The sequence below is a fragment of the Fukomys damarensis genome, unplaced genomic scaffold (genome assembly GCF_012274545.1).
Source record: "Fukomys damarensis isolate Sample0158 unplaced genomic scaffold, DMR_v1.0_HiC HiC_scaffold_32, whole genome shotgun sequence".
Lineage (NCBI taxonomy): Eukaryota > Metazoa > Chordata > Mammalia > Rodentia > Bathyergidae > Fukomys > Fukomys damarensis.
The window spans coordinates 37,236,606-37,264,327 of NW_022900944.1; the positions used below are offsets into that span (position 1 = coordinate 37,236,606).

A 27,722-nucleotide genomic window follows, 5' to 3' on the forward strand; every position below is an offset into this window, starting at 1 on the left:
TCTCATCTTCCCCAGGTCGTAGACTCGCAAAAGCTTGCCCACTCCAATCAAAACCCTCCCCTGGAATGGAGCAATGGCAGCAGGGACCTCTTCCACTGGAGTCTGTAAGAGGAAAAACAAGTCATGTGAGGGATTTTTTTTTTTAATTGTGGTAGAAAAAAAATACACAAAAGCTATCATTTTTCTGTGCATAGTGCAGTGGCATTGAGCAAATTCACATTGTGCAACTGTCACCACCACCTTTCTCCAGAACTTTCTCACCCCTTTCATCATCTCATCTTCCCACTCCCAGCTCCCAATGCCTCCATTCTACTTTCTGTTTCTGTGACTAAGCACCTCACGTAAATGAACTCACACAGCATCTGTCATTTTATTTCTGGCCACACTGTTTTCCTGCACCGATTGTTTTGTTTTGGTTTGATTTGGTTTTGGTGCCAGGGATCAAACTTGGGACCTCCCGCTTGCAAGGCAGGTGGTGGGACCACTGAGCTAAATCCCCGGCGTGTTCCTGCACCAATTGACATTCTCACCAGACAGGCACAAGCTCCCATTCTCTGCACACCTTCGCCAACGCTCCCTTTCTGTTTTTTTGAGAGCAGTCATCCTATGTGTGAGGTGGTTTGGGGAGGTACCATTTGCACAGTGGGACCAGCAAGGCTTAGTGACTTGTCAGTGGTCCCATGGGCAGTGGAGGCAGGGCTGGGATTCAAACCCAGGGCCGGCAGCAGCTGTCCCATGCTCTCAATGGCCCCCCACCCCCTCCCCAGCATCTGCGTGGGTCTCCGCACTGAGGTACAGTCGGCTCTTGGCCAGGGAGGAGCTTCTGACTTGGAAGGAGACTCCCCTGGGAGCTGCAAGGCCAGCCCTGCCTCTGTTCCCCCTCCACCTGGGTAGCCCTGGAACTAGCACTTCAGGACAGGCCTCCTCAGGTGGAAGCTGGCTCAGCTACCAAATTAGCCAAGACCAGGCGAGCCAGCAGATCCAGATAATCTTGGATTGTCTGGTGAGAAAGAAAGGGTGCCCTGTGGATTCTAGAATCTGGTGGGGCCATCATGGTGACCGGAGGAATGAGGCAGCTGAAGGCACACCCGGTTCATCCTATAGCCCAACCCTTATCCCTGCGATGACCCCACCACCACCACCACCTGCATGACCTTTGGCAAGCTAGGAGAGACTTCCTGGACATCAATTTCTTTATCTATAAAATGAAGGAAGCAGCCAGGCATGGTGGTGCACACCTATAATCCCAGCACTCTTAAGAGACAGAGGCAGGAAGAGCACAAGTCTAAGCCCAGCCTCAGTAATGTAGTGATTTATCAAAGACTTATAGCAAAATTAAAATTTTTGCCAGAGATTTAGTTCAATGGCACCATGCCTGCCTCGCAAGCACAAGATCCTGGGTTCGACCTCCAGTATGAAAAAAAAGAAAAGAAAAGAAAAGAAAAAAAGTGGCTGAATCAAAATTAAAACCGTTGCCAGGTGTGGTGGTACACATCTGTAATTTCAGTACTTGGGAGGCTGAGGCAGGAGAATTGCCTTGAGTTAAAGGCCAACCTGAACTACATAGTGAGACTCAAAGAAAAACAAAACAAAACAAGTAAATAAGTAAAAAGTTTAAAAAAGAACTGGGTTATAGTTTAGTGCGAAGGTCTTGAGTTTAATCCTCAGCACTATAAAAAAACACTCTAATAGGGGCAGGGGATTTAGTTTAGCAGCACTGTACCTGCCTTGCAAGTTCAAGGTCCTGAGTTTGATCCCTAGTACAAAAAAAAAAAAAAAACCCTCCTATATCTAAATAACAGAAAGTCAAACAATCCAATTAAAACATGGCAAAGGACTTCAACAGACATTTTGCCAAAGATAATATACAAATGAGCAACAAGTGAATGAAGAGATAATTAGTCATGGAAATATAAATCAAAGCCCCAAAGAGATACCACTCCACAACAATTAGGATGGCTATTAAAACAACTACCATCAGAAGAGACACTGGCACCTTATGCATTTTATGGCAATTCCTCAGAAAATTAAAAATAGAATTTCCATATGTTGAAGTGATTCCACTTATGGGTACATACCAAGAAGAACTGAAAGCAGAGACTTGGGGGGATAGTTGTACACTCACAATAGCCAAGAGATGGAACCCAACTGAAGTGCTGACAGACGAATGGGTAAACAAAATATGGTGTGTACATATACAGTAGAATGTTATTTAGCCTTAAAAAGGAAGGAAATACGGTCACATGCTATCATATGGCTAAGCCTTGAGGGTATTACGGTAAGTGAAATAAACCAGTCACAAAAGACTGCATGATGCCAATTATATAGGGAATGAAGAATAGTCAAAATCAGAGAAACAGAGCCAGGCATGGTGGTGCATACCTGTAATCCCAGGACTTGAGAGGCTAAAGCAGGAAAGTCACTACCAGTTCCACATCAGCCTGGGCTATACAGTAAGTTTGAGGAAAGCCTGAACTACATGGTGAGACCTTGTCTCAAAACAACAAAAAGGGAAAAATAGATCAGACAGAAAGCAGAAAGGTAGTTACCAGGGGCTGGGAAGGGAGAAGGGAGAAGTTGTTTAATGGGTACAGAGTTTCATTTTTTACAAGATCTGTTGTGTGACAGTTTGTATATAATTAACACTACTGAAATCTACACTTAAAAAATGATTAAGATGGTTTGTAAAATGTTTGCAAAGGACTGGGGACTTAGCTCAGTGGCACTGCACCTGCCTTGCAAGAGCAAGGAAGGTGGGGAGGGATGGAGACAGAAGTGGTGTTGGGTCCTGGTGGTAGAGTCCTGGGGCCACATTATGGGCTTTCTTGTGCCTCTCAGAAAGCCTTAAAACAGGGCCTTGATCTTTCCTAGTAGCTGCCAGGAAATCCACATCTCTTTAGCTTTTCAAACTCATCACCTTGAATCTTCCTGACTGTAGCCAAATCCCAGCCCATCTACAGTGCCTGACCAGGAAAAGCTGAAGGGCAGCCCGGCTGGCTCTCATTTGACTCTTCCAGGCTGCCAATGGACACTGCTCTCCCTGCAGCCCCTGGGAAGCCTGGGAGGTAGGTTCCCAGGCTGACGCCAGGGCAGATCCCAGGGGACAGCACCCCATAATTGCAGGACATGGTTCTCACACGCAGTTGTGCAGGACAGCAGGGACCCAGAACTCCCCTGGAGGCCACGGTTCTCAGACTTCCATGGAGTCTCCCCCAAGCCCAAAGGGCAAGACTACCCATTCCTGACAAGATATCTCTTCCACCCAAGGCTGGGTCAGGGAAGGCCATGGGACAATGTTTTCTCCAGGACAGGAGCTGAGTCTGAGGGTGGGGGCAACTGCAACCTCCAGAGACAGTCTACAACCCCCAGGCAGAAAGATCTGTATCAAACCTAATCGTCCTAAGCCCTCATCAGGCCACAGAAGAGATCCCTGCCCTCTGGTGATGGCTGGGCTGGGAGCCAGAAGCCAGGGCCCCTACCCTGCAGCTCCCATTCTCTGCTGTTATATCGGGTGCCAGCAGAGTCTGTGAGATAGTAGGCCCTGAGCAGGAGGCTGGGGGGATACCAGGTCCCCAACATTATCTCTTCAGCCAAAAGCTGCCAGCCCAAGATCTCAAAGCCCGCTTAAACTGACATCATTGAGACCAAGTCCCAATTCTCACTTGACCTTCAGGGTTCCTCACAGTGCAGGCTCAGTGACTCCTCTTGTCTCATCCCACACCCCTTTTCCTTTCCCTTGGCCCTGCAGCCCTCCAGAGCTCCTCCCCCTCACCCAGCACAAAGCCATTTCCTGAGTGCCCCGCCAACATGGTCACTGTCCCCCACTTTCTGTATGGGGTGTACACCTGTTCCAAGAGTAGGGAGGCTGTCTTCCACAGATCTCTCCCTGGTTCCCAGCACCATGGCCGGCCAGCCTGATAAGTATTTTTGTTGACCAAGAAAAATGGATAGATGACTCTTCTAATGGCCATAGTCTCTCACCATAACAGGCCCCTAAGTGCCAGTTGTGTACCTGTGTTGTCATGCGATTCTGTGACACGGCTATTTACATGTCCCTTTCACAGAAGGAGAAATGGAGGCTCAGAGAGGACCAGACCAGTGATCGTCCACAGGTGGGAAGTGGCACAGCCGGGACTAGACACCAGCCCCAGTGGCTCAAGGGCCTGAGCACATCATACTATGCCCATATGTGTGGAACCCACAACTCTACCCATGGGGGCAGCAGGGTTGGTCACCCACAGACTTTCTGAGAATTCTCACACCACCCAAGGACCCATTAAACCTGTGCTGAGAGGAAGGTGAAGTGCCTGAAAGATGGAAAGAGTGGTGTTGAAATCTGATGGCCAGGACCTGCTGAGAGCTTGAGATCCTTCAGAGGTCTGATACTGAAGGTCAGTCCTCCAGCCTCAAGATAGTAGTAGGGGCCTACTCAATGGGTCCGCTAGTAAGTGATGAAGGCTTTCACTCCAGGTACAGCAGGAACAGCAGGGCCGAGGAAGGGCCCCTGACCGCCCCATTCTGCTTAGCTTGTACAATGGCCAGGGAAAGCCCCAGGCTGGCACCTGGGGAGCTCTTCCCAGCCCGGGGCTTTCCTGGGCCACTTTACAAGCTTTGTTAAGCACCAGACCTAGATGCACATATACACTATCTCCTTCTTCCAACAGCCCTGAGATGTTTTTATATATTTTTTTGGCACCAGGGATTGAACTCAGGACCTTGTGCTTGTGAGGCAGGTGGCAGAACCACTGAGCTAAATCCCTGGCCGTTTTTATATTCTTTACACATGAAATGAGGCACAGGAAGTTACTGAGAGTTCAAGGTCACTATATGCAAGCTCCTAACCACTATGCTAGATTGCCTCTCTCCCTCTTCCTGAAAGATCCAAAGAACACGCCCCCCCCATTGTGCCATGGCCCTAGAAATTGGTAAATTAGTTCTGTAATTCTTAGGACTGAGCTGAGCCCCTAAGTTAACAAGAGCATAGCTACAAAAATATTCTTTCCCTTTGCCCCAAGTATTCATTATGGATGGGAAATAAACTCCCAGGAGAGGGGGAAAACTCGGCAAAACTAAAAAGACCAAAAAAAAAAAAAAAAAAAAGTTGTTTTCACAGAGTTGTCCATAGAACTTGAATCATTAACTGTGAAAAAACTAGAAACAATTCAATTTCACAATCAATGGACAATCAAGGGACCCAAGGGTTAATGTGGTGAATACCATGTTGGCCTTAAACATGCTAGAGTCAACTGATTTATGTACATATAAAATTAAATAGGGGCTGAGGATTTAGCTCAGTAGTTCCAGCACCTGGCTTACAAGCAGCAAGGGCCTGAGTTCAATTCCTACTACCAAAGTAAGTAAATAAATTAATTAAACAATGTAGAGCAAAACACTTTGATTTCAAATATATTGCATGGGGCTGGGGATTTAGCTTAGTGGTACCATGCCTACCTCACAAGTGCAAGGTCCTAAATTCAATCCCCGGTACTGCCCCTCCCCCAAACACACACACACACACACACACAAAATGAATGAGGAAAGCTTACCTATGCAGTTTTCCCCCTTTTAGTTTTCTTTGTTGCTGCCATGGGGTTTATTTTTTGTACCAAGCCTCAAATTCAGGACCTTATGCTTGTGAGGCAATTTTTTTGTTAAATGGCATCTCACTATGTAGCCCAGGCTGGCCTCAAACTCACAGCCATCCTCCTGCCTCTGCCTCCTGAGTGCTGTGATTATAGGCATCCACCACAATGCCAGACACCCCTTTTCTTTTAAGGAATTTAATAATAAATTTTTTAAATTATTTTTGGTGGTAATGGAGTACTGGGGATTGAACTCAGAGCCTCACACTGAGTTACAACCTCAACTATTTTTATTCATTCATTTTGTTTTGAGGCAAGGTCTTGCTATGTTGCCTGGGCTGAGCAACATCTGTAAAGGCAAAGGTTAAAAAATGAAACCCGGAGCAGATAATTCACAGCATTTCTGAGACATACTTCAGTTTCTTGGCTGCGTCTGTTCTTTGTCAAGCCTAGCTCAAGTCCTTACCGTGACGGTGAAGTGACAGCTGTACTCGCAAGGGGAAGCCTCATGTGAGAGAAAACCGATGCTTCTTACCTGTTCACAGGCCAGGATACAGTCTTCTAAGGCTTGCTGGTGGCTTGAAGGGGCTCCAGGGCCCGAAGCACATGCCTAGGGGCTTCAGGCAGTGGATGCCAGGTAGAAGAGGCTGCTGCGGCTGTCCCAGCCCACAGTGCAGTCTTCCTATCTGAGAAGGGCGGCTGGGAACACAAGCTACCGCAGCTCCGACTTGACTAGAACTGGAGCCAGCAAAGGCGGGGCGGGGCCATGTGAGCCCAGCCTGCCTCAGAGTAGAAAGGATCAAACCCAGAGATCAGCCGGAGGACAGTTCTAATGCAGATGGGGGCAGGGGGTCCCTACGACACAAACCCTGGCTTCCAGGAAGGCTGTGTACTATTTCAAAGGTCTGCCCAGCCTGTCCCCAGCACACATGGCCCTTGACCAAACCCCTTATCACAGAGTAGCATATGGCTGTGGTGATGACTGGAGAATGCACACAGGGGCTTGAGGCACCTTCTTCTGACACCTCCCATCACAGCCGAGGACAGAGAAATGACCCGGCTACCGGTCCACAGGCTGACATCTCTTACCCAAGATTGGACATTTGGTTAGAGGCCTAACCCCAAAGTCTGACACATTCACGTGGGTACCGCTATGGGTGCCCTCAGCCACACCTTTAAGACAGGGGCACACTAACCTTACCTGGGTCACAGTAACTGGGTTCTTTGGGACCCACAAGCATAGCACCATAATCTCTACTGAGTTTTCATAGCAAGCTCTTTAATTTTCCTAGACCATATTCGGAATATTTAGGGGCACTCAACCCCCTTTCCCCAGGAATCCTTCAGGTCTTCCACCACTGGACATGACAAGGGTTGGGGGCTGTGTTCAAACTATCCAAAAACTTCCCTGCATGTGAGCACAGAACCCTCTGCTAAGGGCCCACAGCACTTTGGGCAGGATGGCTGGTCTGGACCTAGACACTAAATGTCAATGAACAAAAGTTGGGTTTTGTTTTTCTTTGGAGGGGGTTAAGAAATGCTTTCTTAATTGGAGAAAAGTGGATTCCCTGAACATGCAACAGGACAATCTGCCCACACTGGAATGTACCCAACTAAGTCCCCACCCCTCCCCCAGCAGTGACCCTGGCCACTGCCTGTGCAGCCCTGAGGAGCTCTGCCAAGGCTGATTCAGGCAGCTAGTGGGAGGGTAGAGGGGGCGGAGATGGGGACACAGCCAGGAGCTTCACGGAAGCCAGTCAAAAGCCACTGTGTCCTCAGGGCCTCCTGGCTTGGGATGTGCCTTTCTTTCAAAGCATCCCATACAGGACAGTGGCTCAGGATAGGGGTGGCTTAAGGTGTCCCCTCAGACCTTTCCATGCTGACACTCAGCAGTCTCATGTTACCATGGCTCCAAGTAGCTGTGAGGCTCCCCCAACCACCTCTTCAAAAGCAACGGGGTGGGGGGGATGTGGGGATTTAGCTCAGTGGTTCATATGCCCGCCTCGAAAGCGCAAGGTTCTGAGTTGGATTCCCAGTACCAAACAAAACAACTCTCATTCCAAGATTTCATTTGTAGTCAGAGAAAGGGATGAGTTCTGCTGGATCGATCTGTGGATTGCAAATGTGAGGACCAGGCTCTGGCAGGCAGACAGGCACGCAGAGAATCAGGTTCTGGATTCCAGAACCTGAAGGTGTGGACAGAGCAGCTGGATGTGGGGCAGGCTGGGGAGCAGCACTACTGAACAAGGCCTTTCAGTTATTTCCAGGTGGGCTTTCCCAGCCTCTTTTCTTAAACTGGAAGTTCCAAACTTGGTTTACTTTGATAACATCATTTCATTTTGAACAAACAGCAATGTCCCTTCACTCGCCATCACAATCTGTGATTCCATCTGATCACTGACACCTAATATGAGAAATCCTCAGAAGCCCTGGCATCATGAAATTGTTTTGGTTCTTTGAGATCTCACTTAGTGCAGGCTGGCCTCAAACTCACTGTGATCCTCCTGCCTAAGCCTATGAGTGCTGGGGATTACAGGTGTGCTCATCTGGCACAGCAAAATTTTTAAGCAGAGACCAGGAGTCTGATACAGATGATTCTAAATAGTGGGGTGAGGGCCACTGCTGTTTCCTACCAATTCCTGACCTAAAACCACACCCTCTCTTCATTTAAGAATCAGGACCTTTTGATTTTTCTTAAGTCCAGGGCTGTGCCTGTTTGATCTGTTAACCAGACATGGGCCTTCAGCTCTTCTGAAACTCACTGCTGTGTGCTCTGGCAGACTCAGCGCCCTCACCTCCTCAGAGCGACAGCGACTGCAGGTTATCAGTCTCCTCCAACCTCTGGGAACAGAGCAGACTGGAGAAGGGCAGAGTAGATGCTCAGCAAACTCTTCCAGTGGCTGGCATGTCTCCAAGATTCTCAAAAACAGCTCTTGCTCATACTGGTTCAGACCAGTGGCAGGTCAGATGCTGTCTCATCTGTAAATGCTGATTTCAGTTCACCCAAATGTCACGAGCCCTCTATGCTGGACTCACAGGTCCCCAAATATAAACCACCCACAGCCAAGCAGTGTTTATGGAGTTTCCATCAGAGCCATCTGTTCCCACTACATTACTTTTTTGGACAAGCCTTGATTTCAATGAGAGATGTTTCTTCTGAATTCTGGATATAGCCAGCCCCTGGAAATGAATTTTAAGGATGCAACAAATTTAAAATATGCATATACAATAACATTTCACATGCAAATGACAAGGAGAGTGACTCATGCAAACACAAGGCGCTTCACTTTGAATAGCATTTAGGAATTGAAAGAAATTTCAAAGCTAGTTTGATCCCAAGGGAAGAATGCCTCAGCATTTCTGGCTGTGGTTATGAAAGCAGCAGCATCCTGGAGCCCAGCACTCTCCCTGTGAGACAGCAAGCTCTGAGCATCTTTCCCAGCCCCAGCAGTTGTCTTGCCAGCAATACATTTACACAAACCAAGAAAAGCAACATTCCAGGCAGTTCAACTTGAACCCCTTCCCCTCAAGGAATGCTGTTCTTGGCAAGAGATCTTCCAAAGGAAAGAACATCTGCAGAACCTCTGGCCCTGAGGTCAGGGGAAAGCTGAGACAGCTGAAAAGTCTGTGGTCCTCTCTTAGATCCAAGTCACGGGGGCTGAAGAGAGGAGCAGGGTGGGAGCAAACCCGACCAAGGGCAGAGACCTTGGGGTTGCAAGATTCTCTTCCAAGTTCAAGAGCAGCCCAATGAGTTTTCCAAGGCTGGAGACAGTGTCCTATTTATCTGGTCCTTCAATCTAGCCAAAGGAGCCAATCAGATCCTCTTACCAACTACCCAGATGGAATTTTTAACACAGCCTCATCCAATGGCTATTTGTTGAACACCTTTTGTAGGTCTTGAGGCAGTAGCAACAAGATTCTTCTCAACATACTCAGGCCCCATTCCTGGTGCTGGAATTAGAAATTTCATTCGCCAGAGTCCTTCTTCTGGTGGAGAACAAACAAACTGATAAGAATGCAGAGAATGTTCAATGGGGACAATTCTTAGTTCTATAAACTCTTCCTGTATTTTCTTGAGACAGGATTTCACTCTGTAATTCAGGCTGGCCTCAAACTCCCGATAGTCCTCCTGGTTCAGTCTCCCAAGTGCTGGTATTACTGGACCACCATGCTGGGCTCTACAAACTCTTCCTGTCAAACCCAAATTAGGAAGGAGGCGAGGGACAAGGAGCCACTGTTCAACCATCTCTGCTGAGTACCTCAGACAATGGCACATCAACAAAAATTTGGGAGAATGGATTTAGGGCCATAGGGAAAAATGAGCTCTAAATTAGGCTTCCCAAAAGCAATTCAGGAGTACTATCTCCTATGCAAATACATGAGCTAAGTGAGAGAGGAAAAAAAGAAAGCAACCATGTTATTTAGGGACTCAATTTCTGGCCAAACCTAGGACTCTACTGATTTCTCTTAAAATCAAATTGTGATTAAAGATCTACTTAGTTCCAGAGGACAGCATCAGGAAACTACTGTACTGGACTGTGGGCTGTGCAGAAGTTGTGTTTAATCACTTCTGTTCCTGATTCCCACCAAGTGCCAGCTTCAGGGAACCTGCCAGTTTAGGTGGCTGAGCAGAGGCATTTTACTTTGTGAATGTTTCACTTTGTGAAGTACTGAGAATAGCAGTAAGCTCAGGTTTCTCTAGGACCAAGGCACTGAAGGACTGCTGAAAAGACTAGAGCTTCCCACACAGCTAGGCAGGAGGAATTTCCAGGCGTGGGCTGGTACATTTCTGAAAGTGGGTCACTTCTGGCCAGCAGGCTCTCAGTGCTACCTCCTTACACACACACTCCCCCAATGTCCTCTGGAACTGGGCTAAAATGTATGCTGCAGGGGTCAGGGATTTAGCTCAGTGGTTTCACTGCCTGCCTCGCAAGTGCAAGGACCACAGTTTGATCCCCAGTACCAAAAAAAAGCCCAAACAAACAAACAAAAATGTATGCACACAATGCCCACCCCACCTAGTCACCCATGTGCCTCTCAACAGGGCCCATAAATACTCAGTGCTCCAAAGAGCAGGCTAGTACCAGGGTCTGTCTGTAGTTACTGACCTATCCTAGCAGTCAAAGGGGCAAGGCTTGTGGAAGCAAACAGAACATTTTTAAATGACAATGCCCAGCTGGGAAGCACCCTAAACCCATCATTCCAAGATCTCAGAGTAAAAGGGAGCTGACATGGAGGAAGAAATATTAGCCACTGCTCATAAATGGGAACAGCAGGATATGTATGCGTGGTTAGTAAGCTCAAAGTTCATCTGCACAGTGAGAGACCAGGAGAAGCCAAAGCAACCACCTTTATGGAGCCATCAATAGTAGGCCACAGGCTATCAGAAGGCCAAACAAGTACCTGGAAGGAACAAATAAGCTCAGGTCTTTTTGCTCCAACCTGAATTCTCATACCCAGAAAAAGATAAATACCAGCCACCTTGAAAACCAGGTTTGTATTTCTAGACTGAGTTCCAGAGCAGCAAGACTCAGGAGCTATACTGCATCCAGCCTGGTCCCACCTTAGCTTGTCTCCCTCCTGTAAAATAACATCATACAAAACTGTATTTACAGGAAAACAGTTAAAAATTAAGGGTGCGTACAAAAGTAGACAAGAAATATCAATGCAGGTTGGCTTTGGGACTAGGAAGCATTATGCTCCATATTGGAGCCTGGGGTGTCGACTCATTTACTAGGCAGGGAGAAGACAGTGAATCTCAGTGCCAATTTCAGGGGGAATCATTCATTCATTCATTCATTCACTCATTCATTCATTCCAAGGGAAGAGGTGAGGGGAAAAGGACATTGATACTGCAGTCTTAACCATCCAATCATTTTTGTCTTGCTGCATGGCAAAAGCCTGGCTGGGGTTGGGGAAGGTAGAGCAACAAGCCCCACGGAAGTACAGGGCTCAGAAGGCATAACGAGTCCGGATATCCTCAAGCTTCTTGGACACCTCAGGAGGAGTTCGGTCCAGCTCTTCAGAGACATTCTTTTGCTTGTTGGGTTCCATAGAGTTGAACTGTTCACAGAGATCTCCATCAATCACATTCTAAGAGAAGTTGGAGGGAGAAAAGGGTTAAACACCCAAAGAAAAGGGTACATATAAAAGCAACAGCTGGGGAAAAAGTTTTTTACTGTTTTCCAAGCAGCTGAACCCCATTCGTAGAGACAAAGACGTACTCTAAGTTGATCCTGCGTAATCACAGTTCAGATTGCCAAAATCTGGGCCTTTTCTCTCTGATCTGCCTTGCAGGGAGAGGTTCTACAATATCGCTAACCACATGTGTTCATCATCACTGCCTCCATCCACCCTCTCCCTTGCTGCTCCTCCTCCACTCAAGACCATCGTACCTTTAAGAAACAGAGGAGGGCTGGGGATTTAGCTCAGTGGTTCTGCCGCCTGCCTCGCAAGCACAAGGACACCAGAACAAAAAGAAACAAACAAACAAACAGAGGCCCATAAAAAGACCACCCAGATTCCCCTAACCTACCTTAACAGGGAAGTAATAGGAGCGAAAGCTGAGGTGGTCCCGCCCACAGAGAGGGGGATGTTCAGACCGCAGGTGCATTTCCACATGTTGGAAAAAGTCGTGGTCCTGGTGGAAGAAAAAATGCATCACTGATTTCTTTTATAAAAAGTGTTTTCAGGGCCAGGGATTTAGCTCAGTAGTTCCACCGCCTGCCTCACAAACACAAAGTCCAGAATTCAGTTGCCGGTACCAAAAAAAAAGTGTTTTCAGATGGAGGTGGTGCACACCCATAATCCCAGCACCCAGGATGGTGAGGCAGAAGGGTCATGCCAGCGAGTTCAAAACAATGGATTATATAGCAAAACCCTGTCTCAAAAGCATAACCAAAATGGCCAGGGATGTGCTTCAGCAGTACTGTGCCTGCCAGGCAAGTACAAGGTCCGGAGTTCAATTTCCAGTACCAGGAAAAAATAAAATAAAATAACCAAAATGGCCAGGTGCAGTGGCACACACCTGTGATCCTAGCACTTAAGATGCTAAAGCAGGAGGATCGCTGGAATACATAGTGAGTTCAAGTCAAGCCCAAACTACATAGCAAGACCTTGTCTCAAAAAACCAAGAGGGAGGCTGGGGATTTAGCTCAGTGGTTCGGTGCCTACCTCACAAGCACAAGGACCCGAGTTCAATCCCCAGTACCAAAAACAAACAAACAAAAAACAAAGAAAACAAAACTAAGAGGGGCTGGGAGAAAAGAAAGTGATTTCAATTGCTACAGTTTCCAGAAAAACAATGAACAGCCAAATCATTGATTTTTACTACACAGATAATAAATATATAATTACTCTTCTGATGGTCACAGATTATGCTAAGCAGAATACCTAAATCTCAAAAGAAACCTCATTGTATTTATAGTATAATGGAGAATGTCATCTGCAAAGAATGACCTCTGCGATCAGACTCCTGATCCAGATTTATAGGTGCAAAACAAATTTAGCTGATCCTAAAATTGATTCCATAAAAGATCACTCCAGGGTTCATCGATCCATCTTTCCAAGTCAGTGGTGCTCCACTCAGGGGCCCTGGGCTCAAAATAACCCTGTACCTATATCAGAACTAGCACTGTAAGGTGAATGACAGTGCTCCCGGGGAAATACACTCAGTATTCAAATCTCCTTGGGGCTTGTTAACAGTTACTTTATAAAATTTCTAGAATACTCCTAATTACCAGTAAGGGCAAACAGATTTGACATCTTAGGTAGATTCAGCACCAAGAAACCACCTTAAAAGTGCAAGGCCAGTGATGTGGGGCTCTCACCTCATGGGATGTGAATGGGACAAGGATGCCAATTCCTCCTGACAAGGTGGTGTAGACAAGTGACTCAGAGCCTCCAGGGATCAGCGTGGTCTTCTGTAATGACAGCACTGTCTCCCCAACATGGTAGTTCATGATTACTTCTGCCTGCACGTGAAGAACAGTCTGGTGACTATGAGCACACTAGAAAGCTATTGTGGTTCCCAAGAGCAAGCAGTGCTTCCAGGTACACTTCACTACTTTTAAAATTCCAAAATTACTGAACTCAAAAATATTTTTGAATTCTTTCATTGTGCATTTGTGGCTTAATGCATAAGAAAACTTCTGAAAAACAATTATAATAACTACCATGAGGTTTGTTCTCTAAAACAGATCTATTTTTGAAAGTCCAAAGATAATCTAAAAAAGAACCTGCCTACAGGAGAGCTAAGCCCGGAGAACAGCTGATTGGAACTGGCAGTGAACCTCATGACCCTCTTTTACGAAGATAGCACTACTCTACAGAGAAATTTTTATACTGATTAACAGTGCATCTCAGAAAATGTACTATTTAAATCATAAATGGGATGACATGGGTACCTTACGATAATTCTAATATTCATCCATTACAGGCCTTCTTACCAGCTTAGGGATTTTAGGAGGTAGCATTTTTGGCAGTCATGTGCACCGTGGGTAAGTCACTAAAAACTTTCTCCAGCAAAGGCAACAGAGAAGGTACTAGGCAACTTTCCCTTGTGCCCTTTCTGCAATCTTACCTTCTGTGAGGCCCCATTCAGCAAGCCCCGGTCCCACAGGGCTTTGTTTCCTGTGGGATCTTCATCTACCTCATCGTTGGTATTAGGTGGGAGCCTTACCTACAAAAGTGATACAAATCAGAGGAATGTCTGAGTCTGGTCACCTGGGTCACCATGCAATGTCTGCCCCAGATCTTTGCAAGCAAGTCCAGGTACACTACCTAGACAGAGCCCCAAGCCCAAGTCTCCGGCACCTGCTCCAGGGAGCTGTGAGCCACAAGCAAGGGTTCAGCACAGCCAAGGGCAAAAACAGACCAAAGAACACAAATGAGAAATCAGACTTGACTTTAAAAAGACAAACCAAAATTTTAGCAGAAGGTAAAAATAAATATTAGTTATTAGCTCAAGCTAAACACATCATTATGAATTTTATACCATTAATTTTAACATCCCATATTAGAGATTATCATCCTGGCTCCCTGGCTTTACCAACAGCACAAGTGAGCCAGCTTTCCTACACCTAACCGACCCTAAAGAAACATTAACTCACCACACAAATGTTGCCAAACTTGTCTGCCCCAGCTACAGTGTCATAGTCAAGGAGACTAGCTGTAGTGACCCATCGGGGGTAGGTGTCATCAGCAAAGATGATGAGCTGGTTCTCATTACGCTTGTAGCGAACCCAGATGAAACTTTCTTGGACATCAGACACAATTACCCTGTGCCCAATAGTCTGGATCCCAGATATGTAATTGGCAATGTGCTGAGGAAAAACAAGAACAACAATAAGTATGATCTTAGAATTCAGAACCCACAGAAGGATCAGCTTTCTCTTGACTACAACATACATAGGGTCTGCAAAACAGCATGAGAAGCAAATACCAGTCAACAATAAATTGCCAGGTTTGGTGGCACACGCAGGTAATCCCAGACAAGTCTTAACTACACAGTGAGACTCTGTCTCAAAAATCCTAAAAATAAATGCCTAGAAGGTGAGAAAAAACTATTTTTCAAATATAGTGAAAATATATGCTCAATTTTCAGTTAAATTTCTTATAAAAAAAAGCAGATTCTTGATTTAAAGGTAAGAAATGTGATCTACTCCTGCCCTCAAGCAAGGTTCAAGGGCCTAATTCCATGGTTGGAATTGAGGGAATACAACATGGTCCTAAAAAAATCACAATGGGAGAGGGGTGCAGGGCTCAAATTCAGGACCTTGCGCTTGCCAGGCAGGTGCTGCGCCTCTGAGCTGAATCCCCAGCCCAAAATCTCATGACTTTTAAGAATCAGTGCCCACTACCTCATAATGCCCACTCCTGCCTTATTAGCTGGATCTTTGCCCCACCACCAGCACATTTACCTTATTCTCACACTTTCGGAGTAACTTCTTCTTCCCCAGGTCGTAGACTCGCAAAAGCTTGCCCACTCCAATCAAAACCCTCCCCTGGAATGGAGCAATGGCAGCAGGGACCTCTTCCACTGGAGTCTGTAAGAGGAAAAACAAGTCATGCAACTACCTGAACACATAACCACATGCTAATCCCACCTCCTAGACCCAGAAGCACCTGCCTACGGGCACTTGTCAGAAAAAAGATAGCAAGTAATCCTATTTTGCTCACTGGAGAAATAAACCACCCATGCAACAGTGCCAGTGAGACAGGATACTCAAGCAAACAGGTCCCACACAAGGCCTTTCACCCAGCAAGTGGACCCAAGCCACAAGTGAAAAAGTCCTGATACATGCTGCTCAGTGCCTGTGCTAGGTCTAACTGGCACCATGAAGCAACATCTAAGCACCATGAGCCTCAACATCTAAGAAGTAACAGCTTCTTAGAGGAAAATCTTAGTTGCAAGGAAGAAACAGTTAAGTTTAACAGAAAGAATGGTCTGTGAAGTAATTCCTAGAGGACACTCTCCTGATGCTTAGGCTGAAGAAGCCACGAGCTCGCCCATTTTTAAGTATATAGTTCAGTGCCAGTAAATACATTGGTACTGCTATGAAACCATCATCATCATCTCCAAAACGACTTTCATCTTCCCAAACTGAAGTTCTGTTCCTATGAAATAATTACTTCCCAGAGAATATTAAAACTGCTGAGTTTTGGTCACAAATTGCTGCCTGCTTAGGAAGATAGTGTGCATCTCATCTATCTCCTCACAGTGCGTGGTTAGTACCCAGGCTTCCTGGAACAGCCAGGTAATGGAGCACCACTGAAGCATGAAGATCCCCCATTTTCCATCTGCTGCCAAGAAATGGATTTCAAGTTCAGTAAAAGTCAAAGAATTTAGTAGGACTAAGGATACAAGAGAACCCATGCCTAGTTCCTACCTTGTGCAAAAACTCCAGTTTTTCCCCACTGTTCACCAGCTTGTAAGTATAGACAAAGCCCCCTGCCACAGATCGGGGGTTCAGGATCAGGTCCTTGGCCACACCCACCAGCACATACCAGTCTTCACCAGTGTTAGAGAACCGACACACAGCCACGCTGCAGAGAACAAGCACCAAACATCAGTCAAAAAAGCCAAAGAACTCCTGGATCCTGCCTAGCAAACTCTGGACTATCTTGGGCTCCTTACCTAAAAGCTGCCTCATTCTGTTCTAGCTGGACAAGGTCCAGCGTGTTCCCTTGAATAGGATTCATCACCCGGATCACAGACGCCCACTGCCCGTTGCCAGCCTTTGGAGCGCCAAAAATAGATTCAGGGAGGTTTTCATTGAGGAATGCTGCTGCCATCTCTGCAGCCAGCTCCCGTTCATCTTCCCCTGCTGCTTCCACCATTTCCTAAATTCAAAAAGCAATAGCAATTGGTATGCTGTTAAAAGGTGAGAAGATGGCAAGTAGCAAGAACACTGTAGGTACAGCTCAATATATAAAGCAGACTCTGTCCTCCAAAACCAAGGGAGAGAGGTACAAGACAAGAGGAAGGAAAATGAGTAATCGGAAAACCAGATACTGCCACTTCCATTTGAGAAGATACTGCTAAAAAGAACTAATAACAACTGTGGCAAATAACTGATTACTGGTCTGAGAAATGTGAAAATGAAAGCCCCATTTAAAAAAACCTAGCCCATCCGATTTCCTTTGCTGGATTCAGTTCAATACAGTTGCGGCTATGTAGTGCCTCCAGGGAAGAAACAACTTCTGCAAAGACCTGGTATTGTGGGGACACTGAAAGTTGACTGCTCTAGGCTTAAATCCAGAATACCTAATGCAACCTATTTGGAAGTTGAAGGACTAAAGAACTCTGCTCCACAGAAGGAACTGAATTCTGATTAACACAAGTCAGGGCATTGGTCCTGAGTCACAAGAAAGTCTCTAAAACCAGGGACTTGGGAAAGGATTCTGCTTAAAGGATCTGAATAGAGCCTGGGGGCCCCTTCACCTCCTTCCTGGGAATGAACCCCAGGCACTTATGCATGCTAGGCAAGTACACTACCATTGCAATACATCCCATCTTGAAAAATAACCAATGATAATCATAATCAGTGATTATGGGGATATAAGCTTTTCTACACAAGTTCACATTCACGCCTTTTAAGTGAACCCCTGGGTCACTCCTTACCTCTGCCATCTGTTGCTTTCTCTGAGCTTTTGTAGCCTCAGTGTAAGCATTATGGTCTGTCTCAATAATGATAAGGTTATTACTCTCAGGGTGGATGACAAATTTCCTGGGTGTGTACTGTAGTGGAAAGGCTACTTGATTGAAGACAGCACCTAGCTTCTCCAATGCCAAAATCCTACACAGTGAGACACAGGAGTTAACAATTACTCAGAATCTAGAAACTGGTATTGAAAGTTGGAGACTGAGAAGACAATAGCTGCAAAAAGGTCCTGAAAGCTGTTTTGAAAAAACAAATTCACTAATCGATGAATGAGTTATCAAGAAGCTGTGATAGTGTCATTGTGAACCACAGTTACAAACATGGTATTAACAACTTCAAACATGAGTCAATATTGTCAGTGTTATTAAGGCCACCAATTTGTAAAAGGACTAAATAACATACTCAGGTAAAAAGATCCAGCACTGTAAAGAGTATGAGTAAGAAAACGTTATCAGTAATCCAACACTTGTTCTAAAACTAATTCAGCAGGACTGGCCTTTCACTGGAAGATAAAAATCTGAAATTTCTAGACTAGACTGTACTGATAAGTATTAAAACTTGGCCCTGGGCCAGGGATTTAGCTCAGTGGTTCTGCCGCCTGCCTTGCAAGTGCAAGGTCCTGAATTCAATCTCCGGTACCAAAAAAAGAAAAAAAAAAGAAAGAAACTTGGCCCTGAAATTCCTAACAGAAGCTAAAATTCTAAACATGAAAACTTGGCTCCCAGTTACTTAAATCCTGAGCCAACCGAAGCTTCAACTGCAACACACTCTTCTCATAGTGAAGACCTGGCTTTCTGACATCTCTCCAAACCTCTTCCAACACTGGCAGAACTGTAGGCTGAGCCTTTGGCAGAGGCTGGGTTCTAAAAGCAGGACTTACTCACCTCAAGGTGTTGGTGGAGATGGCCACAATGCCTTCAGGACACTGTTCAGAGGCGAAGCCAGATGCAAACTCCAGGGTCTCATAAGACAAGGGTGTGAGATGAAAACGGGATTGGTAAGAATAGCTCAACCATGATCGGCTAGACATGGCCAATACCTACAGAGAAAAATATGCCCCGTAAGTTTGGAAAAGTACAAACGTGACACACTGACCAAACACCTAAGATTTGAGTCCATAGAATACTCCAGACTGAGAAACCTAAGAGGCTACCATAAGACAAGGAGGCTTAGAGAAAAGACAGTATGCTACAAGTATGTGCTCCTAACCACATGCCGGAGGCTGCCGACACCTCTGAGCTTGTTTACACTTGTGTGAAACAGGAACACCACCTCAAGACTGGACAGGTGCAACATGGAAGAATTACCACAAGCAGGCAGCAATGCTAATATTAGCTACAAAAGACAGGCTGCTTTTTTCTGCCTACCTTGCCAAAGACTGTTTCTACTTTGCCATATCATCCTGCCTTGGAGCCAGTGCATATGGACTAAAACCTCTACAAACTGTGAGCTGAAATAAATCTTTTCTTCTTACAAAAAAAAAAAAAAAAAAAAGATATCAATGCTTCCATCTCCTTCACAATAGGTAGTAAATTACGATCCTGTTGCATGCTTGGAGTAAACATGACAAGATTATTCATAGTAGTGCCCTGGACTAGAGGTTTCCAGCTATTCTCAGCCATTTTTATCTAACCTAAAGAGTAAAGGGATCAATATCCAAATTTTTCTATAACTAAATCATAGCAGCCATGAAACCCGAGTTAGGAAGCTCTAAATTATAAAACTGAAGCCAGGCATGGCGGCGCACACCTGTAATCCCGGTACTTGGGAGGCAGAGGCATGAGGATCGCTGTGAGTTGGGAGACCAGCCTGGGCTACATAGTGAGTTCCAGGTCAGTCTCAACTACATTGTGAGACCCTATCTCAAAAACAAAACAAAATAAAACAAGTCTTCCTAAATGAAGGAAACTTAAGATCACTAATGTCAAACCAACCACACACCGGTGAACTAGTTACAAGTTTATATAACGAAGGGATTTTTCTCAGCTGGTATCAGTAATACCTGAGTGTACTGCCTGCCCCATTCTCTTACTTACTGCCTCCTGGCCTTGCATCCGAACTCGGAAAAGCTTCACAGGACGGGATCCCAGGTACCTGGTGCGGGTGTCAGACAGGTCTCCTGTGACAGGGTCTAGGACAGTTCTCAGCAGCACACCATTCTAATCAAAGAGGAAAAGTGGGTGAAGACTACTCAATAATAGGCTTATCAATTACGGTGAGGAAACCTCTCCTGTGATTACTTTTAGAGCAGAGAGAAGGAAATTATTTCATGGTTAAAAAAAAAAAAATCCTAATATTCAGCCATCCATTTGCTCCCTCACTATATTCTAAAAGTTACTAAGCATCTCCTCAGTGAAAAACATTACTATTATGTCTTATAAAAATTTTTAACCATGTGTGTTACAATTTTCCCTATAATTTAAAAACAGATCCAGAGCCGGGGATTTAGCTCTGGTGCCACCACCTGCCTTGCAAGCTCAAGGACCCGCGTTCAATCCCCCCCAAAAAATAAAAAAATAAAAACAGATTCATACCTCTCAAAACCGTGTTATTGACTGTGGTCTCTAAACAAGGTTCCAAAGAAGAACAACAAATTCAAGGCTGGGGTAAGAATGTAGAATATCTTATTGTGAAAGAAGGAAAGACAGCAAATCATATTAAAATGAAGACCCAATGCCGGGCATGGTGGTACACGCTTGTAATCCCAGTACTTGGGAGGCTGAGGCAGGAGGATCACTGTTGAGGAGTTCAAGACCAGCCTGAGCTACATAGTGAGTTCCAGGTCAGTCTCAGCTACATAGTGAGACCCTATCTCAAAAAACCAAAACACAAACAAACAAACAAAACAAAACAAAAAAAGACCTAGCTTCAAAGGGGGAATTTCCATTGTCTAAAATGAGGGAATTCAACAACTAAAGAAAAACAAAAAGCAAACCAAAAAAAATGGCATTAGATTGATATTTTTAGAACTCACAAATTTGTGACCCCCATTTTAAAAAAGGACAGACAGGTGTGGCACACCTGTAATCCCAACACTCAGGAGACTGAGGCAGGATTGCCTTGAGTTCAAGGTCAGCCTCAGTTACACCATAAGCTTAAGGTCAGCCTTGTGAAATGCACTGTAAGATTGTCTCAATGAAAAACAAACTAACAAACAAACACACAGCCAACCATGGTTGCCCAGGTCTGTAATCCCAGCACTCTGGGAGGCTGAGGCAGGAGGATAACAAGTTTGAGGCCAGGCTGGGCAACTTAACAACTCATCGAGACCGTATCTCAAAATATAAAAAGGGCTAGGGACATAGGTCAGTGCAAAGGCCCTGGGCTCAATATCCAGTACCACAAAACAAAACTTACTTCATCAGGCCCCAATGAAGGGACACTGTTATGGTCCTAACTCCATAACTATGGAAAAGGGAAAACAAAAGAGAAAAAAGAAATATCCTTTTCCCATAGGAACTATAGTCAGGGTAAGCAAAGAAATGATGTGTACTTTGTCTTCAGAGGAGTGTTTCAGCTAATTAAATTCAGAAGGAAACAGAAAACTATCATTTTCAGACCCTAATGACATGATCAATCTAGGGAATATGTATTAGTAGCTATTTAAAAAAAAAAAAAAAAAAGCTGAGGGCCAGGGATTTAGCTCAGTGATTCTGCCACCTGCCTCACCAGTGCAAGGTCCAGAGTTTGATCCCCGGTACCAAAAAAAAAGGTTGATGGAAAAATTTAAAACAAACAATTAAACAATTCAAAATCACTAAAAGTGGAAAAACCATTCCATACCTTCTGATGTGAGGCAACAAGGAATAAACAGCAACCCCCAAATAATTAATCTGACCTAATAAACTTTCTGTTCCACACTAGCCAATTCTACCAGCACCAAGCCATGTGAGTGTAATTAGAAGTGAGATTGGGCTGTTTAGTTTCAAGTACCAAACACCAGATTTCAAAAACTTCGCACACACACATAAAAAAAAAAAGAAAAACAGGAGTATTTCAAAAGTAACCTCACTGGGCGTGGCGGCATACACCTGTGATCCCAGCACTCAGGAGGCTGAGGCAGGAGGATCACTGAGTTCCAGAACAGCCTTGGCTACATAGTGAGTTCCAGGTCAGTCTCAACTACATAGTGAGGCCCTGTTTCAAAAAAAAAAAAAAGTAAACTCTATATTGATTACATATGGAAATGATCTTAAATACACTGGATTAAATAAAACATTAAAACATCTTCATCTGTTCCTTTTTGTGGCTACTAGAAAATTATACACATTGTCACCTTGTATTTCAAATGGAAGCATGATCTAGATCCACCCTCCACTTTAAGGAAACAGAGGACACACAAGGAATGACTATGCCAAGTCTAGAAGATGAGAAATTCTACCAAACAAATGATTCTGTCCTGTAAAAAGAAAAATTTAATAATGGTGATGGGTCAGTTTAAGAGACCTAAAAAGACAGATGAAGCAAATGCAAACTGTGGACTAATTTGTTGAAATTGAGTAAATCTACCTGCAAATTTTTTGGAAGGCCAGGGATTTAGTTCAGTGGTTCCACTGCCTGCCTCGCAAGCACAAAGACCAGAGTTCAAACCCCAGTACCAAAAAAAAAATTGTTTTTGGAAGGGAAAACTAAGATGGACAAAGTAGCAGATGATATTCAGGGGATCAAACTCAGGTCCTTGCACTTGCAAGGCAAGTGATGGAACCACTGAGCTAAATCCCCAGCCCTGGAATCATTATTATATTGTGATGGGTGTGATAATATTAGTGCCTTAAGCAAATTTCTGTTAAAGGAGTATTATCAAGTATTTATAGATACTTGGATTTGCTTTAAAACACTCTGGGGAAGAGGAAACAAAGGTTTACTATATTAGTCTCTAAATTCTGTATGTGCTTGAAAATTTCTCAATGAGAAAGTAAAATTAAAAAAAAAATAAAGCCTATAATCCTAGCACTCAGGAGGCTGAAGCAGGACAATCGCTGAGTTCCAGACCAGCCTGGGCTACACAGTGAGTTCCAGGTCAGTCTCAACTACATAGTGAGACCCTGTCTCAAAAAACCAAAAACACACCAAAAGTACCTGGCTATCTCATCTGTGTAAATCATCAGGAAAATAAAAAGTACATAATCAAGAACACTGACACTCTTGTGTTTCTGCTTTTCATGAGCAGAAAGCATCCACAGGTCCTTTATCACTAAAGAAGATAATTATGAACTGTGAGGCATTCATTTCAAAAAGCTGAATACACTGGGAACTGTAAGTGACTCCTGAAGACCTCATGCAGTTCTGACCCAAAATAGCAATCACAAAGCATTTTTATCAAATGTGATGATTTTGTAGCCAGGTGTGGTGCTGCAAATAATATAATAATCCCAGCTGAAGCAGGAGGATCACAAGTCATAGTAAATTCAAGGCTATCCTGAGCTACATAGTGAGATCCTATTTTTGTTTTCTGGTACTAAGGATCTATCTTGGGACCTTGTGCTTTCAAGGCAGACGGTGGAACCACTGAGCTAAATCCCTGGCCCATGAGACCCTATTTTTTTTTTTTTTATTTCTTTCTTTCTTTATTTATTTATTTGTTTGTTTGTTTGTTTATTTATTTATTTATTTATTTATTTATTTATTGTGCCGGGAATTGAACTCGGGTCCTTGCACTTGCAAGGCAGGCCACCGAACCACTGAGCTAACTCCCCGGCCCTGAGACCCTATCTTTAAAAAAAAAAAAAAAGACAGAAACACTGAAAATACCTTTTTTCCAGGCCTCATATGTTTTTCAATGTTGAGAAAAGTGTAACCCAAAGCATCATTGCTCACTTTTATAAAGTGCCCACCAAAAACCAGAGGTGCAAAGAAATGGGTGAAACCTACAGAAACCCTGATACCAACAATGTGAGCCTCTGAATCTCTTACCTGCAGCCCAATGTTCAGGTACAGGAAGCCAATAGAGCCTCTCTCACCCAGCTCATCTTGCTTCTCAGTCCCACCCATTTCCACGATACACAAGGACTCAGGCTGGGCCGGGAGTGCTTGCATGCTCAGAGGCTGCAAACAGTCCTGGGAGGGAGAAAACACAGGAAATGATCAATTTCTTAAAACACATACCAAGAGAGATCTAATGCTAGAGTTAAAGGCAGATCTTTCTTGGGGCAGGGAAAACCACAGGAATGAGTTCTCAAAGGCTAGTGTGTTATAAAACTAAATCTCAAGAGTGACTATTGGGAGGATCTTGCTTTCCTTTTTATCAAAGTGAATTATGGTAAAATTAAGTAAGTAAAGGGCTCTTTTCTGAAAATTATCTAATGCCCTGAACAAGTAAAATTCCTTTTATATGCAGTCTTGGGGATACTGTTTTTTAAAAAGCAGAAAAAATTTACTGAAAGATAGCTTCTATCTGAGAGACAGAAGGGGGACCACAAAGTGGGTTACCTCACTGGTTTTTTAACTATAAAAAAATTTAAGGTTTATGCCAAATAAACATTTAGTAAACTCAAATTAATATCCTAAAACCACAGCACAAGTGTCCTGGGGTATGCTACTATGACAACTAAGAGCCAACAGAAGATACAGGGCTGGGAGTGTAGCTCAGTGGTAGAGCACTTGCCTAACAAGCCCTAGGTCTGACCCCAGCACCACAAAAATGAGAGATACAGAGAGAAGCAAAGAGGGCCAGGGATTTAGCTCAGTGGTTCCACCGCCTGCCTCACAAGCGCAAGGATCCGCATTCAATCCCCAGTACCAAAACAAACCAAAACAACAACAACAACAACAACAACAAAAATCAGAGAGAGGCAAAGAGAGACAGACCAACAGAAAAGAGACAGAGAAGCAGTAGATAAAAATCTCAGTGTCCGGACGCTCAAGTTCCAACCAAGATTTTTGAAGCAGAGGGTCTCACTCACTGAGGGGTCCAAGGAGATGATTCTGACAGTATTGTCCACCAGCCCCACAGCCAGGAAGCGAGACCGCTGCTCTCCAGGGGGAACGTTGGCCAGACTCATGCACACCACATCTGCTGACATCTCCTTCCGCTCTGTGTACTCATTCAGCTGTCCTGACTACAGAAGGGAAGACAGAGTGAGGTCTAGATGCTCCAATTCACCCCAAAACCTGGGCCCAGGGACAGAAGACAGACTATCAGGTTTCTTTCTGTCTCTTCTCACTCTTAATCAATGACCAAGAATTTCTCCAAGACTGAATTTAACAAGCTAATAGTGACCAAAACTAATCTTTGAGACAAGATATTAACAGACCTTTGAAAAAGCTCAATGTACTGCCAATTTTCTAAGCCAGCCTAGTTCTCCAGAAATGAAGATACATACAGATAAGTTTACCTTCATGAGATTTTTGAGTGACTCTGGGTGAAAAGGAATTCAAATATGACAATTAAAGTCCTGAGAGCATAATTTAGTATATTCAACATCCTTCCACATGGAACATTTCTGAAATGGGATTCAGAAGGCAGAACATAGCGAGGGATTTAGCTCAATGGTACCATCGCCTGCCTCGCAAGCCCAAGGTCCAGTACCAAAACAAACGGAAGGCATAAAATAAATCTACACCAATACCTGTCCGCAAAGTGTAAATAAAATGCAAAAGAATTAAGTGATCTACTGCTGAGAGGATTTCACAACTCCAATTAGAATCCAGCATCAACTACTCCTTTCCCTTCTATAGGGGCAGATAGTCTACACATTTTCATTCCCGATTCTCTTTTTTGTGATTATAACTTGGAGATAGAGAAAACAACTCCTATCTTTGCCACTGGACTCTACAATAAGTCCAATAGTGAATGATAAAGTAACATACGGGATCCATTTCAAAATACACCAGCTCTCCTCCCGTCAAGGCGATCACTACTTGTCGCTGGTTCACCGCACACTTCACAATTGTTTTTTTCCCAGGGGTCTTCCACTCATTGACTCTCTTATCTGCTCGTATGTGTCGAATGCCATCTGGATACACCTAGAGTCAGTAAAAGAAAGAAAACTGACTTTACCAATTTGACTGACTCATAATGGTTTTCACAACTGTCAGATTTGTCATCTTTGTGAGATCAAGAGCTGGAGTTAGCAGGTCCTAGACAAGGTCAATTGTTAAAAAGTTCATGTTTTGCAGTGTTCACTTCAAAATTCAAAACTCGTATGGCCAGAAATGGTGACACCTGCCTATAATCCCAACACTCAGGAGGAAGATCACCATAACTTCAAATCCAGCCTGACTGCTGGTGAGTTCAAGGCCAGCCTGAATTACAAAGCCAGACCCTGTTTCAAAAAATAAAAATCAACCTACCCACAAATAAATATCTAACGGAGATGAGGACAAGGCTGAAGCAGACCACAGGGCCAGCCCAGTCTGAGCAATCTCCAGTACCAGAAAAGACAGACAGAGAAGTGCAACACTGACAAACTCTGTAATGATCACAGAAATGACAAACTGAGGCAATGTTCTAAAATTTTCCAAGTGGACAAAAGTTTCCCCTATAGATGCCAAGTAAAAATCTGAAAGACCTCAGTCTTAACACAGTCCTTTATGTTGATAAAATAAGATGTCTCCTCCCTCAGCCTTTCTAGCAAGGAAGGGTGAAGAGAAATGAACACAGCTCAATGATGGCAAAGAGAGGACAAAGCAGGTAAGCAAGCCCCAAGAATCCTCACCTGCACCAAGGCATCATCTCCTAACAAGGAGCAGGACAGGGTCGGGGTGGTGCCCAGGAATCCTGAGTCAGTCACTTCTTCCACAGTCTCTCCAATAGACAGCACAAGGGTGGCATTTACGAAAGACACAATGATGTAGGCATCAAACTCATCTGGAAAAGAAAAGAAAAGGAGTCGGTTAGCTAAGAACTCATCAGAATTACAAAACCAAATGATACACTAAGAGTTTTCAGAAATCTTCCAAGGTACTTCTATGTGTAGTTACCACACAAACAATACAAAACACCACACACACACACACACACACACACAAAACACACACACACACGATCCAAAAGATAATGAAGGGTGACAGAAACTACAGATAAATGCCTACATACACTGAGTATGCAAGCCTTCCCCTAGCACCTTTCAAACTAGTGTTTTATTGAAACATTTACTGGAGAAATGAGCAAGGACAACACAAGGGAATCAGAAGCATAAATAAATTTTGAATATTTACTTATTTAGCTACAGCACATTTGTACTAGTTGCCAACCACAACTCCTTCTTAAGAAAAAATATTCCTATCAACCAAGAAAGATCCCTTAACTTCTTTCAGAACAGACCAATGCAGGAATACAAACTCTAAGAAATAAAAGATTACTTAGCCTCTGTGAGATAAGATCATTCTTGGATTAGGAACTGGGACTGCTAGTTGCTTTGGGAACAATGTATGAACATCAACCAAGAAATAAGGGCAAGGGTCATGTTTGTCAGCCCTTGACCTCTGGCTTTTTAGATTCGGTTTTCATAATGAAATATAGTCAGATAAACACTAATTAGTTTCTCAGGGTAAGAGGACATGAGGTATACAGCCAGACCAGAAGTTTCTCCTATAAAAGGCATCCATTTCCTGTATCTCCAATTCCACAAGACAAGCTCTGTGTCCCCCACACCCACAATGTTTGGCATAATGTTGATAAATTTTCAGTGCATGTTATCTTTTTCAATAAGAGATTTTCCTATTTTACATTTGAATTTTTCTATCAACCCCCCACTTTTTGTCCCCTTTAAATAGACATCAGATAAACAAAGGAAAAAAAAAAAGACAAAGCACTAAAGGGGAGGCTGCTTCACTCATAACAATAGCAGACATTATCAGAACTGCTGTTATCAGAGCTCAGTGCCACACAGCTGGTTGACTCCACTCACATCAAGAAGAGTTTTTGGAGAAAAAAACAAAACAATTTTTGAGAGCTGCAAAGGTATAAGACTGCTTTGAGAAGAGAGCCCCAGAGCTCCATGTTCCAGAATGGTGGCAGCGTAGGGAAGTTGTT

The 27,722-nt window shown here is 44.2% G+C and overlaps 1 protein-coding gene across 1 annotated transcript in view; it reads right to left on the minus strand.

The window, feature by feature from the left end:
* Positions 1–11,381: 11,381 nt before the first annotated feature.
* Positions 11,382–27,722, minus strand: part of Sf3b3 (splicing factor 3b subunit 3) — a 45,843-nt gene continuing 29,502 nt past the window's right edge. Inside the window, exons 12-26 of the mRNA XM_010644438.1 lie at positions 26,404–26,555; positions 25,556–25,711; positions 24,649–24,804; positions 23,660–23,803; positions 19,783–19,905; positions 18,631–18,785; positions 17,707–17,881; positions 16,720–16,925; positions 16,472–16,628; positions 15,503–15,628; positions 14,693–14,905; positions 14,164–14,262; positions 13,412–13,555; positions 12,118–12,222; positions 11,382–11,675 (exon numbers count right to left, since the gene is read on the minus strand). Coding sequence (XP_010642740.1) covers positions 11,535–11,675; positions 12,118–12,222; positions 13,412–13,555; positions 14,164–14,262; positions 14,693–14,905; positions 15,503–15,628; positions 16,472–16,628; positions 16,720–16,925; positions 17,707–17,881; positions 18,631–18,785; positions 19,783–19,905; positions 23,660–23,803; positions 24,649–24,804; positions 25,556–25,711; positions 26,404–26,555 — 2,252 coding nt within the window. The 3' untranslated portion in view covers positions 11,382–11,534. The remainder of the gene's footprint in view (positions 11,676–12,117; positions 12,223–13,411; positions 13,556–14,163; positions 14,263–14,692; positions 14,906–15,502; positions 15,629–16,471; positions 16,629–16,719; positions 16,926–17,706; positions 17,882–18,630; positions 18,786–19,782; positions 19,906–23,659; positions 23,804–24,648; positions 24,805–25,555; positions 25,712–26,403; positions 26,556–27,722) is intronic.